The sequence below is a fragment of the Pungitius pungitius genome, chromosome 13 (genome assembly GCF_949316345.1).
Source record: "Pungitius pungitius chromosome 13, fPunPun2.1, whole genome shotgun sequence".
Classification (NCBI taxonomy): domain Eukaryota; kingdom Metazoa; phylum Chordata; class Actinopteri; order Perciformes; family Gasterosteidae; genus Pungitius; species Pungitius pungitius.
In genome coordinates, this window is record NC_084912.1 from 9,692,386 (window position 1) to 9,706,911 (window position 14,526).

The 14,526-nt window shown below is 43.0% G+C and overlaps 2 protein-coding genes across 3 annotated transcripts; both read right to left on the reverse strand.

Moving 5' to 3' along the window:
• Window positions 1–564: 564 nt before the first annotated feature.
• Window positions 565–9,153, reverse strand: gclc (glutamate-cysteine ligase, catalytic subunit). The gene is made up of 16 exons (XM_037465504.2): window positions 8,462–9,153; window positions 7,594–7,706; window positions 6,120–6,302; window positions 5,878–5,991; window positions 5,652–5,710; window positions 5,123–5,259; window positions 4,881–4,955; window positions 4,649–4,765; window positions 4,122–4,260; window positions 3,871–3,983; window positions 3,364–3,456; window positions 3,162–3,266; window positions 2,971–3,052; window positions 2,773–2,882; window positions 2,104–2,224; window positions 565–1,999 (listed from the first exon to the last, which is right to left on the reverse strand). The coding sequence occupies exons 1-16, from the start codon at window positions 8,609–8,611 to the stop codon at window positions 1,818–1,820; spliced, it is 1,893 nt and encodes a 630-aa protein (XP_037321401.2). The 5' UTR covers window positions 8,612–9,153; the 3' UTR covers window positions 565–1,817.
• Window positions 9,154–10,550: 1,397 nt separating this feature from the next.
• klhl31 (kelch-like family member 31) lies at window positions 10,551–14,450 on the reverse strand. 2 transcript variants are annotated; one of them, XM_037465502.2, is made up of 3 exons: window positions 14,294–14,450; window positions 12,233–13,438; window positions 10,551–12,135 (listed from the first exon to the last, which is right to left on the reverse strand). In XM_037465502.2, exons 2-3 carry the CDS (start codon window positions 13,405–13,407, stop codon window positions 11,403–11,405), a joined length of 1,908 nt encoding a protein of 635 aa, XP_037321399.1. In that variant the 5' UTR covers window positions 13,408–13,438; window positions 14,294–14,450; the 3' UTR covers window positions 10,551–11,402. The 2 variants fall into 2 exon arrangements, with proteins under 2 accessions (XP_037321399.1, XP_037321400.1); XM_037465503.2 differs by having other exon boundaries at window positions 12,233–13,435; window positions 14,294–14,421.
• Window positions 14,451–14,526: the final 76 nt, after the last annotated feature.

Below are 14,526 nucleotides of genomic sequence, written 5' to 3' on the forward strand. Positions count from 1 at the left end.
ACAATCGAATCAGTCAGGTAGTTTTGATTTAATAAAACAGTGCATCAGATGGATGCAGTTAATCCAGGGAATTCTAACAATGACTGACGTTCTGACAAAAGACTTTGTTAGCTTGATCAATTTGGGAAGAAAATACGAAAAGAGCTTTGTGTGTGATCTGATTTTGGTTTCTGGTCCCTCCACCTAATGGGTCCTTTTTTTCCAGCCTGGTCAGAGGTCAAACAGGTAAACTCTCATTCTATCAGCAGCTCAGCTTTATGTGGAGTTGTGGTTTGATACTACCATCTTGTGGCTGTGAATGTTCATTTTTTGAACCATTAAGAATTGAGTTAAAATGCTTTGCAATAAAAAAAAGGCTTGTTGATATTTGTTGATGATAAACACAGATGCTGCTTTGAATGTTGACATTTTAAATGAAATTTAAGAAGAAAAAAGGCATTCCAAGTTTGAAAAAGTCTCAGAATTCCATCAATTTAATCAATCACAATCCTTCAAGGCTGTTTGAGATAATTGTACGTGATGAAATCAAAGATTGTTAACACCATGTAATCAGAACATCTCTCAGTGCTTTCCCACTTTTATTGCATTTTTCAAAATCATATAGCAAGTGGTCTTTGGTTGGACCTGGGGGGGGCACTTGTGTGCCTGGATTTGGATTTCCCACATCTCATCCTTTCAGTGGTGGGAAAGAATAACTGTTCCTCCTCCTCCCAAGTACCAGTGGGTCAACCATTCATTTTAGGCCCGGTAAAGCTGGTCTCTCCATGTGAACAATCAGAAAAACAGCTGTGATATTTGGGACACACATTCATGTTGAGCAAGAACAACATCACTCCCCAGCACATTCAGTCTGCCTCAGTTAGATTGTGTTAAGTGCCAATTATTCTATATCTGCTTACTAAAGTAAGCTAGTGAGTCTTCATTTAACCTCGGCATGTTGCTATGGCGACGTAGCGTTTAGCCCAAAGCACATTTTTTCACGGTCTGTACAGAATCTCATGTTATGTGAAAGAACATAATTGAAAATGGACAAAGAACAGTCGGCATGACTTTCTATAAAGCTTTTGGTTGCTAACCACAATAGGAATTATGTAAATGTGACTGCAGGCATTCCTTTGGGCAGATCGGCCAAAACACTGCCAAGTTCGAGTATTTGGACGATTTTGTGAAGGCTTGTTGATAACGTTGGCTCAACCAACTTATTTGATCTAATTGAATCACCTTCTTCGGCTCCTTGAATTGAAAAGCGTCCCATACAAGACTGACTAACCAGCTGCTGCACGGACTTATTTTGAAGCAGCATAATTTGGCAAAGAAAGAAAAATGGTTGAGTCTTTGCCCGTGAATGCGTGCGGCACTACTTTAAAAAAGGTCCTACTGCACTGTCAGTCTCTTAAGCAAAAAGAAAAAACAGCCTCTACCAAAAGCAAGAAGCGTTTACTCCGCGTTAAATAGAGGCGTGTGATGTTCTGAAGAGCTGAAGTACAGTATTTATCGAACACAAGATTAAAAGCAGACTACTGTACAACTCTTTGCTACATTTACATCAAACAGATAGGCTTAATTTCCAGAGAAAAATAAATACACATCTGATTTCTATTACACAACCATTTGCATGTCTTAACCCTATTAAAATAATTCTGCAATCATAAAAAATCTGATACAGTATATATACACATACATTTGATGTGTTTCTTTCAACACACACATGCTGTTTTGCATCCTCTTAAAATTGGGCCGCTGTCGTTCTGAGCCACACATTTGGTCTTTCTTTACATGCAAGTTTGTATAACAACTGTGCACATGTACAGCTGCTCTCATTTGAACCGGTTCACTGGGTTTCCAATGAGCTCCGGACACTGCTCTTCACCTTTCGCGATCCTGTCGCACTTCTTGAACAGGTCGTAGTTTATCTTGTCAGTCAGGACGCTGTCCTGCTTATACTGCGGGTGCTTGGCGACAAACTCCCTCATCCACTTGGCCATCGTCATTAGTTCGCCTGGTGTAGATCAGAAACATTTACGGTTAGGCTCAGTGGGGAAGCTGCACAAAGAGAAATCTGCTTTTGTTAACACTAGGGTTTGATGTTTAATGTGAATTTACCTGAGGCACGTTTCTTTATGAGCTTCAGGTAATTTAAAATGGTGCACCTGGTATCCACATCCACCTCCATGTTTTCCAGATAGCAGTTAAGGATCGGGATAAGCCCTTGAAACACTCCCTCCTGTTGATAGAAACAGAACAGCAGTAGTTATGAGGGGCATAAACAGCACCAAGAGCCTGCAGCCGTGCTGTGAGGCCTTAATAATGCACAGCTGCAGTTTAAACAAAATGCTTACATCAACATTCATCGCTTTGAGCAACTCAAATGTTAAGGCTTATTCTAAGCCCTTTATAAACACTGAACCTTTGTAGTCGTATCATTTAAAAATACTCAATTCACTTCTGTTATTGTTTAATATTTGTAGCTTGCGTGATCAATAGAACCAGATTAAAAAACGTGGTCTAAACGACACCATTTGAATGTTGAATGTGTCATGACAGCATGCTCACAATGAAAAACCTAAAAGATATTAAAATTATTCCTGAGGGAACATGAAGGTCTGCGTTCATGGCAAGACTTTTGTCTTGTAACTCCAAAGGTAGACCTCAGGGTGGTGCTAGAGGTACAGCCACAGCATCTTTGGGTTCGTGGGATTCATCCTCTGGGCACCGCGAACGTTTGAATCCATCTGATGCTTGTTGAGTCAACAAGTGTCAGGCCATAATCACCTTTCCATTGATGATTGTGTCGATGCTCATCAGCATGTACTCCTCATTAGCACCATCATTCCCGCAGCCGTTCTCAGCCGAGGATGCGCCATCGAGCCCCGGGTTGCAGCCTGTTGGTGAATATAAATATAAAAAAAGGGATCAGCGACTCCCTTGCAAGGCGTCGACCCAGAGGTTGCACCTTTTTGTTTTGCCCACCTTTGAAGATGTCCTTTCGGAAGTAAAACATGCCCTCCTGGACAGAGTTTCTCTTCTGCGCAGCCTTCATGTTTTCATCAACCTGATGGAGGACGAGAGCTCGTTGGATCGGAGCACCGGGTTTTCCTACTTCATGTTTTGAATTCATTTTGAAAGATTATACAAGAATAGAACTACGATGCCGTTTTTACCTTGGACAAAGGGATCAGAAAGTCCAGTTTGTAGGACAAGATCACCCTGGTGAGCAGGACGACAAAGACCACGTATGCAGCGTTTTCAAAGTCAGTTAGCTGCACCTGAAAAAGAAGACTCAGCTTACTATCTTTTTTCCCACCTGTGTTTAAAGGCCATCGAGCACACAAACAGAATACAGTGCAGTTGTTTTTTCTTTACCTCCATGGGGCGGAACTCCACTCTCCAGCCGATGTCGGAGTTTGGAGGTGGAGGTTTGAACCTCATCGTCTGCCAGTTGGTCGACTGGAGGTTCTGCAAGGAGACAAGTGTGGGAAAATACGCTTACATACTGGAGGTAAGCCTCTAGTGACTTTTTGATAGTGCTGGTGCAAGGATTCAATTATTTAATCTCGATTAATGACACGATTTTCTGAAATGAATCAGCAATTAATTAAGTAAACAGTAAAAACAGTCCATCAATCTATGTTCAGTAGCAAGTGTCCCTGTTAGAGTGAAGTAAAGTAGCAGAGCACAAACTAAACAGCAGGGATTTACTGTGCAGGGAATATTTAGTCTGTCAAGTTCATATCTTTACTGGATTTCCTTTGGAGAATATCAGAAAAAAAAACATTAAAAAATGTTGGCGGGATCTGAAATGATTGTCGGCATTTAATTAATTCATTAAAATATTAAATAATTCTTTTAATAACTAGAAATGAAGGACACCTCAAAGTGGTCGGACTCGTTCTCATCGTCCAAGTGGATTTTCTCCTCAAAGATGGAGAGTGGATCTCGGATGAAGAGGTGTGCTATGTGCTGGGCCAGCAGCTTGTCAATTCCTACAAACAGGAAGTTGATTATTCATTCATTCATTGCACAAGAATCAGCAGATTTTGACCCGAGTTGAGTATTTTCCATTTATTTCTGATATTTCAGTAGATGACAGTATTTTAGACGCATCACTTCCTTCACGTTACCTGCGTCGAGCAGCTGCTTGTAGATCTCCTCGTCTATTGTCAAGTCAATGTCGTTGTACTTCTCACCGCAGCTGGACAGGTAGCTGTCGATTGAATCGTATCTGGACTTGAAGATCCTGTATTTGTTGTTTTTCAGAGGCTGCAAGGGGAAATTTTAATTTTCCTACATTATACTTTAAATTAAAATACCGACCTAAAACAAGAATTTGTACTGTGATATCTGCATGGTGTTTTTTCCTTTTGATTGAGAACAGTTTAAAGAAGCAGCAAGTGAAATTGGATTGCATGGTTCACACAATAACAAGCTCCAGCAGTTCAGAGGAAACAGTAGAGTTCCCCTAATTGGACAAAATAAATGACTTAATAAAATGTATCAATCATTTAACCATTACTTGGCTGACTTATGTTGTTGCCTTATGTACATAAATCCCTTATTCCACAATAATGAACGATTATATAAAGAGGTAAATCTTAATGCATATTTTAAAGAAATAACTTGACGAAAGATGGTGTAGATGTTTTCTCACCTTCAGGCCGCGTTCTTCCACTGTCCTGTCGTCCACCGAGGCAGAAATAACCCCCCAGCGACAATCATTATCCGACACGAGGCCTCTGTAGAAGGGAGAGGCTGCACTCAGCGCCATCTGCAGGAGAGAAAAGTTATTTTTAAAACCTTTAATTCAGTTTGAGGATTAGTGGTCAATATAATAATCCAGTTGAAGAAAAGGTCAGGTGACTAATCATCATTTATTTACTCACCACTATGGGGCAGAATGTTGCTAGTTGGTCATAAAGGTATCTTGCTTCATCAATGCTACAAGCTTGGAATGTCACCTGCGAAAGCACCAGAGAAAAAGAGGCTGAAGTACATTTATGAATCACTTATTGAGATTGTAAAGTAGAAAGTAGTCCCGTTTACGGCGCCTCGTTTGCATCGTTGTTTGAATGCAAAAGGATTGTTTGGAAGGCAACAAAAACAAACAAAAGTGTTCATTCAGTACCTGCAGACAGCAGTTGCCCATCCCGAAGCCCATGGCGTCCATGTAGATGTGGTCAGGCAGAGCCGCCCTCGCCGCTTCCCCGTCGTCCTCCGGAAACTCCTCCACAAAGGGAGACGGGGTGCACTTGTCTTTGAAGACTGAAACACGAGAAGCAATACAGTTACATCTTTTTCCACAATGTTTTAACTGCGAAGCAAGACTGAAACACGAGAAGCAAAACAAAACCGCCCAGTAAATTCATATTAACAATAACACATTGGCTTTAATGTATGGTTAATACTTTTTATCATTGAAAATTAGGAATTAAAAAGGTAGTTGGGGAAATATCAGAAAGTCTTCATTATGTCTCAGCTAGCTGTAGCATTAATACTAGAGCCCACATATATAAATATTGATTAATTAAAAAGAATAAATCACAACAAACTAAATGTCCCATTTTAATTGAAGTGAATGTAACTACATAGATATATGATATGATTCAAAACTAGTTTATAGTGCTACTCATATATGTCATTTCCTTCAAACTCACTTGGCACATTAATCACAACTTTCTCTCCTCTTCTGTGACGTATGTTTCTGGTCAGGGTGCTGGAATGGCAAATCCACATAATCACATCATTAGTAAAAGCAGTAAAAATGGGCCTTAAAGAAAACCTATTTATATGTCTTTTGGGTCATTAGGCCTAAAAAGAGTCAACTGTTGAGCAATGTAAACATAAGCTGATCTGAAAGGAAGCTATATACAGGATGCCTACCTGAATCTTGGGTGGCTGTTGATGGCTTCATCAGGGAAAAACAGTGACTTTGACACTCCCTTCTCCACCGGGGTTGGCCGGTGCTCTGGTCTGGTAAAGCCTGGGCAGCCCAACCTAAATAAAAAGGATAAAACACACAGAACTATTACAGGACTGCAACTAACTACTATCAAGGATTATTCTGCCATTGCTCCTCTGTACATCAAAATATGGACCAGTTATGTATTCTATATACAAAGCACCTTGGAAATGCGGTGACGGTGCAGAGGGTTTCATTGGGGTTGAGGACAGCACAGGCCTCTCGTCGTCTCTTCCCCATGTTGCCCTCCACGGTGTTGAACTCTGACATGGTCCCGCCGTACGGCTGCCCCGGCGTTCCTTCGATCATGTAGCTGCCATACTCTGGTCTCCAGAGGGTGGGGTGACTGCACAAACACAACACGACACGGTGCTGTGACCACATTCCACTTCTACAGGCCAACATGGAAGGAGGCCATCTTGATCTCTGCATCACGGTGACCTTTCGGATTGAATGAACTGGGCGGCGTCACTGTATAATATGTCAGCCGCAATCTCGCCACGGCAGACGAGCGCGACGTATTTGTGCTGCGGAGCGTGCTCTTTGGCGTGCGCGACAGAGAGGCAGTAATGAGGAATGCTTCGGCCCCACTCCCACTGGTATTTCCCTTGGGTGAACTTGGCTCCACGGATTCAGACCGACGTCATGAGCAGCGAGCAAGCATAACACTCGCAAGCTTGTACAAACAAACCTACTCTGCCTGCAGGAAATTCCTCTTTTTTAACTAATGTTACTTCAGTTTGGACACGCAAACCGTGTCACGATGGAGGAGCTCCGATATCTAATGGTTTCCCACTGAAAATTATCCTCACATTAAGGCTTCAATTAGGAGGAAAATTATTAGAGCAACTTTGCAAATGTATTGAAGTGCAAGTGTAGTCACCTACAATTTGGATGTAATTTATGTCATGATGACTTGAAAACAAACTCCTCTGGGACACAGCATAAATAAAAAAATGCAAAACTTGCCATGTGCATGTGAGGAAAAGCATGAAGATTTCCTGTTTGATATGACGAGTGAATGCAATATGACATTAGAAGTCAAATTGACGCAAAGGCTTTCAGGCAAACTCGGGGTTAGGGAAATTATGTGATGAGACTTCATCATGGAGCTGAATGCCTCCCTGCACACAAGTGTGACACAAGTGTTTCAAATTTGTCCTGCTGGTTAGAGAACTGTTCACCTTGACAATGGGTGGTGGAACTATGCCAACACATGCCGGATCTGCAGGTTTTGATAGCAAAACAAATACCCGTGTAAGTTTGTGTGGTGACCATTGAGGTTTTAGCTTCAGTTTTGTCTGAAAAAGCTTTTGAGCATTGCTTTTTTGTGCACAACAGCCACTGTGGGGTGTGGTTTTCTGAAGCTTTATGAGACAAATTGTATGTTTTATTTGATTACCGTTGACTAGTGTGCTACAATCTACTTTGTACAATTTGATTTACAGTAAACACTACATAACCATGTGTAACGCTGCAGTCAAACATTCAGCTCGTTTAAGGTTGGGTAAAAATAAAGTCAGTAAATAATATTGTACAAAAGTGAAATCTATTCAAAATGACAGTGTGAATACATTTATATCTGTTAATACCTGCAGTAAATTCAACTGAATGTATTCTGTGTCAAGTTCACTTACTTGGGGTTGATCTTTTCCCCCTGGTCTTGCAGAGTTTCCAAAACATCTTTTCCGTTGAGGACAAGTCGAACTTTTTCATCCGTGTCATCCAATTCCACCAGCATGTACTCAACCTAACAGTAAATCATTAAAAGACAAACAGAACACATTGTCAGTCAAACAGCCATTGATTTATTCACTCTTCTGACTTCCGAACAAAGTTTGCAATGCACACCAGACTGCACAAATTAGACGACGCTGTCACATCAATTCCAATCATCATTGGTCATGTTTCCTTGACTGTGGTACCCTTTAATCCCCCTGTCTGAAAGGAGGATTAATCTACAACAACAGCATTCCACGAAATCAAAACACTTTGGGTCACGCTGTAGTACACTGAACCTTTTGTGGGCTGCTGGCGGGCAAAAACTGAACGTGAAGTTCTGAATGAAATTCACAAGTCTCAGCAGAGGCTTTTTTCATTGATGGCTAACGTGTGATCAAGCAGACAATGCTCAACAGGGAGTGTCTTCCTGAATCAATGGTAGTGCTGCCTGGTTACATTAGTATATGTATACAGTTACACTAAATTATTGATAATAATCACTGTCTGCTCAAATATTGAGCTGGTTAACTGCCAATAGTACTGGAAATGCAACCAAAATGAACTATTACCTCGGCACTCAAGTTAGATATTTTGAATTGTTATGTATTGGAGCAGGGTTGCAGGTTCCATTCATTTAAATGTTGTTTGGAGGAGTGGACCGAGAATAAAGACAGGAAAGTGGTTATCTAACGTTAGCTCAATAAAAGGCCATTACTGCATCATGCGCAATGACCTGGAGAGCCGGTGCAAGCGCGTTGAATCATTTCAAGGCTCGATTCTCACCTCGTCGCCCCATTTCAACACGTCCTTCTGGCGCTCCTTCAACTTGTTGTAGATGTTGAGGAACTGAATGATGCCGTGCTTCCGGATGTGGTCGGCGTACTTCTTGGTTTCTTCCCAGTTCAGCGGAGACCCCTGAGACAGTAGACCCATGGCACCTACCGGGCTCGGGAGTGCGACCTGACGGCTGGTTGTCTCGTCTCGAGCTCACGCGCCGAGCGTTAGCTAATGGCTAGCTAGTGCGTCCAGCTAACGCGGAACTAGCATGAAGCCTCGGTCCAGACAAAACGGGAGAGCACGGGATCCTCAGGGTGGTGTCGATAGCGTTGGGTCGAAAAAAAAGCCCGCAGCGGAGTCCGTTGGTGGCGTGCCCTGTCGGTGAACCTCAGCGGGGCATCCAGAAGAAGCAGGCCGCTCTGCTCACATCGCTTGCTAATGTCTGGGTTGACGTTAGCTCCCCGAAGCACGCCGGACAACGATGTGGCTTCTCCCCCCGCAAAAAAAAGAAAAGAAAGCCCGATATGTAATAATGGGGGTTGGGTGTTACTGTGCAGCTCAGTGATGGGATGACAGCGAGGTGCACCGCTTGTTTGACCGTTATTGCCACACCAGTTGTTCTTGTGTCCGGGCTGTGTTGTATATATATGTACGCCTCCTGGCTTCACACACGTGATGTCGTCCGTCCGGCGGAGCGAAGTGACGCAACGGTGACTCAGCATTCTTCGTCTTTAGGCCCCTCCCACCAACGTGTCAAACAGGTACGGCCACGTTCAGTGCTGCCTCGCTGTACAAAAACTCGCACAGTCAATTGGTTATTTTTTATGCTAAAGCGCCCAATTTGGAATACTTATATACACTGATATATTTGCCTTTTAAATGTTTGAGATTGATCAGATCTCCCAATAAATTCAATACATTCCTAATAAGTGTCCATAAGACGATTTTTATGTCTAAACCAGCTTATTTTAGCAAGTTGATTTCCTTTTCACAAGCTTGTCCTTTTCTGAAAGACACATTTAAAAACGCTGCTCACAAGAACACCTACTTCCACTGAGCAGTTCACTCAAAATGACACCTTTCTTATTATTTTTGAACCACGTTATTAAAATGACTAGTCATGCTTACAACCCAAGAATTGAAAGTACGACCTTTTAAGGAACACCTGAATGCATCACCGTAGAGAACAATGCCAGAATGACAAGGCACTCAACCGTCTTGTGGGCGTGTTGAAATGTACGAGGATGGATCAAACAAGTTAAAGGTCATTGAACTGACAACTGGCCCAAATAAGATGTAGTAATTCTCAACAAATCAAATTTTCCTAAAATATTTTCCCTTAAACTGATTAAAGACATTCTTTTTTTAGTGATTTCTCATAAACACAAATACCAACACAACCCTATTACGAAGCTGACTTGATACTTCTTCCTTTTTTTAAATACTCCAAGTTTAACAAATTGTTATGAATAATGTTAAATCCGATTTTAGATTCATTACACCTTTGGAATAATATACTTTGAGAAAGTGCTCTAAAACTGTTTTCTGCCTGATGTAAGACACATATACTAATTTTGTTAATGTTTCATGCCTGAAGCTGTTTCCTTGGTCTAATACTGAAAAGTATGTTTAAAGCAAATGAGCAGGAGCTCAAATATTTGCAGCTTTACAATTAGACAACCAACTGGAGGCAGGCAACGGCTATAGGTGTAAGATTACTTAAAGCAAGTGAACTTACGGTTTTAGATTTTAAAATTTGGTAAATGAAATAGGTTTGAAAAAGACACACATTTCTCTGGGTTTGACAGATGTCATGATCAGATTAAAGACAAAAAGTCCTCATTCAATGTAGAAATGTAATCGTAACTCTCAATATGGCCTCATCATCCAACACAATGAATAACAATCACCAAAATGAACCACTAAAAGAGTAAATATGAAGTGAAATTGAAGTGCAAAAATCAAACAATGTAAATTCTGTTGATTTATGGTAAACAAAAAACTAAACTAAACGTGTTAACTCAAAAAAATAGCGTTAAGTTAAAATAATCAAACCTCCATGAAAAGGATTTTAAATAAATGACCATGGCTCGTAGAGGCTTCAATTCATCGCTTTAATTTAAAAACAAAAAATGCAAAGACATGAGCAGTCAGTGGACCCATGAATTCCAGGAAAGCTCAGGCTGACATCGTCTTTCCCAACTTCTATTTTTCTTTTTACAAAATATTGTATTGCTGTCACATCTAAACCCATTCAACTCTCATCATCCCAACATTTCCCCATAACATAATCAACATTTTCTTCGCAGCGATAGTGCTTTTAAAATCACACCACAGACGCGACAAGACAACTACATGAAATACATGTGGAGAAACTGCGGCCTTACTGCTCCTGGGAGGTGAATATTCATTTCAGCTTCAGCTCGTCATTCTGTTTGAGTACCTGAGAATCACAGGAGCTACAGCAGACATAAACTGTCACAATATCCTTCACCGGTAATAACTATTTTGCAGACACTGGATAAAAAAAAAGACAATCATGCTACGGATTGATCTTTCATTTGGGTTTCAAATAACATTATATTTGCTATAGAAAATGGTTAATGATATTACGTCAACTGAGTTGGCCCCAAAGGTAAATTTCTGTCTAAAACGAATAAAAATTGGTTATTGCTACATTTGGCTTAATCATTTTCTGCATTATAAATGGTGCCTATAACTACAAATACCAAAAATGTGTTTCAAGGCCTGAAATTGCTTTTTCAATAGAACATGTCCACAAATACTTATTACTTTTTTTCCCCATCTGAAGAAAGTTGACTAAATAAACATCTTAGATCTTAGATCCCGAAAAAGGGATGGTTGGTAAAGCTTAGAACCTATATTTATTCAACGGAAATGCTGGAGACCTTTAGACATGTAAACTAAACTATTACCATCTCGACTTTTATATGCTGACTGGTGCAGAGGACACTGAACTGGCTCTGGACTCCCGGGTTTTCCTCGTTGGTATGGTGACGACGCAGCATGAGATGCCGACCGTCGCTTCTGGCAACTCATCATCCTCAGTCCATTCATTGAGGTCAGGATTGTAAACCTGAATGCATTTCTTGTACTTCTTCTCTCCCTCGTTCCAGCCGCCGAGGAGATAGACCTTGTTGTTCGAAATGGAAATCCCAGCCGTGCTCACTCCCGTGTTGAGCGGAGTGCAGTAGCTCCACTGCCCGCTGTGAGGGTTGTACGACTCCACGGCGAGGACGTCGACCCTCTCTCCCCGGCCTCCCAGCTGGCTGCCGCCGATGACGTACGCCCGGTCCCCCACGGTGGCGGCGCAGTGCCAGCCCCGAGGTGTGCTCAGGCTGCTCTTGTCGTGCCAGGTGTCGGTGGAGGGGTCGTACGAGCACACGGCCTTCGAGTAGGCGTTGTTGATGTAACCTCCGGTTACGAGGATCTTGCCGTCGATGAGGGAGCTGCCGTGGCAGCAGCGGGGCACCTCCATGGGAGCTTTCATTTGCCAGTGGTTGGAGGAGGGCACGTAGCACTCCACGGAGGCCTGAACGCCGTCACCGTTTCGCCCTCCGATGGCAAACAGGAGGCCGTTGAAGATGTTGAGGCTGAAGTGTGTGCGCTTCTGGATCATGTTGCTCAAGTGAATCCAGGTGTTGAAGCGGGGGTCGAATCTGAAGAACGACAGAGGGATTTGCAGTTACTTTGTTGCCTCACGCCAACCGATGACTGTGACAAACTAAAACGTCATGCGTGGCAGTTCGTTCTTACCTGCAGAAGTTGCTGACAGCGTGTTTGGCCTGGTTCCTGGCGTCATTCTGGTCCTCACCACCCGCGACATACAGGAAGCCGTCCAGGACTGCCACACACTGATTGAAGCTCTTTGCCGGCATTTCTGTCAGCTTATTCCACACGTTATCTGCATCTCTGTAGAGGACGTCTTTGCTGAGAGATTTCTCCGTCAGGGCAGGGCGTCCACCGACTGTTAATATCACCTTGAGGCCGCCGCGTACCTTTGTTCTGCGTGACTGGAGGATGTTCTGTTGGTATGGCAGCAGATGGTAATTCATGGCATCAACAAGGAGACGGTGGCACTCCGGGTCTTGCATCATTCTCGGGGCATTCTGGACGTGATTCACCAGGTCTTGGGCGGAGATAGTGCCGAAGCGGATGAGAGTCAGGAGCTCCGCCGCGTACTTCAATCTCTTCTCGTCAAAGTCCAACCACTTCATGGCGATCTGGAAGGCTGTGATCTCAGAGGGAAGCTGCAGAGAGTCGTCTGAGAGGAATTCGCTGATTTGCTCATAGGTGAGCTTCAGGAACTGCTCCATCTCGGAGAACTCGATGAAGTTCTCGCGCATGAACTTCTGAGCTGCATCCTTGCTTTCTTTGAGGTCATAAGCATCGGCGATGTTGGCTACATACATGCAGTTCTCCACGCTGAGCTCCTGCATGAGGAAATCACTGCACATCTTCACCAAGGTGCCGATCTGCAGCAGTAATGCGGCGGCGATAGTGCCGCCGATGCTGTACAGCGACAGGGTCAGCTTTCCAGAGTATGCGTATGTAATCGCTGTGGCGAGGCCGACCGGGGAGAGGTCGTTCAAGTCGATCTTCTGGAGGGACGAATCCTTCTTCAAGATGCTTCGGATGTACTCGCTGCAGGAGGCCATGACAACCTTGTGGACATCAAACGACTTTGACTTGGTGGCGACCGTCAGGTCGCAGAGGAAGCTGTCCTGCCTCATGTTGCACAAGCCTTCCAGCAGGTTCGGGGCATACACAGAATCAGTGACTTCCGTGGAAATGGAATTGAAGCCGTTTCCTCCTTCCAACAAGGTGTTTAGCCCGTTGATCTTGTTGACGGGGCTGTCCTCGACCATTATGGTGATTTCATTTATGTCTCCTTTACTCTTTTTGGTCGCCTTGTTCTTTTTGGGTGCCATGGCTGTAGCAGCAGAACACAGCCCAGAGCTTCTGAAAGTAGACGTAAAACATGTCAGCTTTCATCAGAAAGATTTAACCTAATAACTAATCTGTGTTTTACATCAAAGTATTAGCGACAACTGGAAATAGAGGGAAATTATGTGGTACGCCACATCCACAAGATTGAACTACGTTAACCCATATTGTTGAGTTTTGAAAGATGTGTCTGCAGTCTTAGGGTCCAGTTTGTCATGAATTGGGCCGCGTGTGAACCGCTTTCTTCCCCTCAAGCTGTACATTTTCTATAGATCAAAGATAATGCGTGAAATGAGAACATACATACAATCAAGGGAATTAATTTAGACGTCACTGCACCCCGACACCTTTAAAAAAACCATGTGTCCTACTGCTGGGTGATGCTGAAGCAAGTGAGTGCGTCAACATGCCCCTCTTTGCATCTGTCACAATTTATCAGCAGTACGTCCAGGAATAGCAACGCTGGACGGCTCACCCATGACGTTCCTTTTATAGACTTTGAGACTTGAGCACCAGGCCTCATGTCGTCTCACTGTTCAACATTCATGTTGTATCTATCTTTTCTTGATTTAATTGGATAGCTGTTGACTTGTTCTACACGCACAATCTACAAGACCAAAACCTTTCATAAACAGCCCGACTTCACATTGTTCAACCAAAAACCTAGAGAACCTGAAGCGTGTCGTCACCATGTGTAAAAAACTAATTTTAGAATGAGGTCAACAGCTTTAATCAACATATCTCCATACATGCAACATAAGTAAGAAAGAGCACATTTCCCATTCAACTGACAAATGCTGAGGCATAAACTACACTCAATTGCCCATGTTAAATTGGCAAAATGATCAAGCACGGGAAAGTCCTACTTACCTGAGAAATGAAGTTGAGGTTGGTGAGGAAGGTACTTGCACCTCCAGTTACTGGAGCAGGAGAGAGAGAGAACAGCAGTCACTCTGCTGAGGGAGACATACAGTTAACTCCTCCTTTCGGGCAGCGAGTGCCAATCAAGTATTGTGCAATGCATGTGGCAGAGGAGAAGCACCACACGACGCCCCCCTCCATAATGTGTCCCGCAATAGTCCCTCCAATCAGTTGATGTCAAC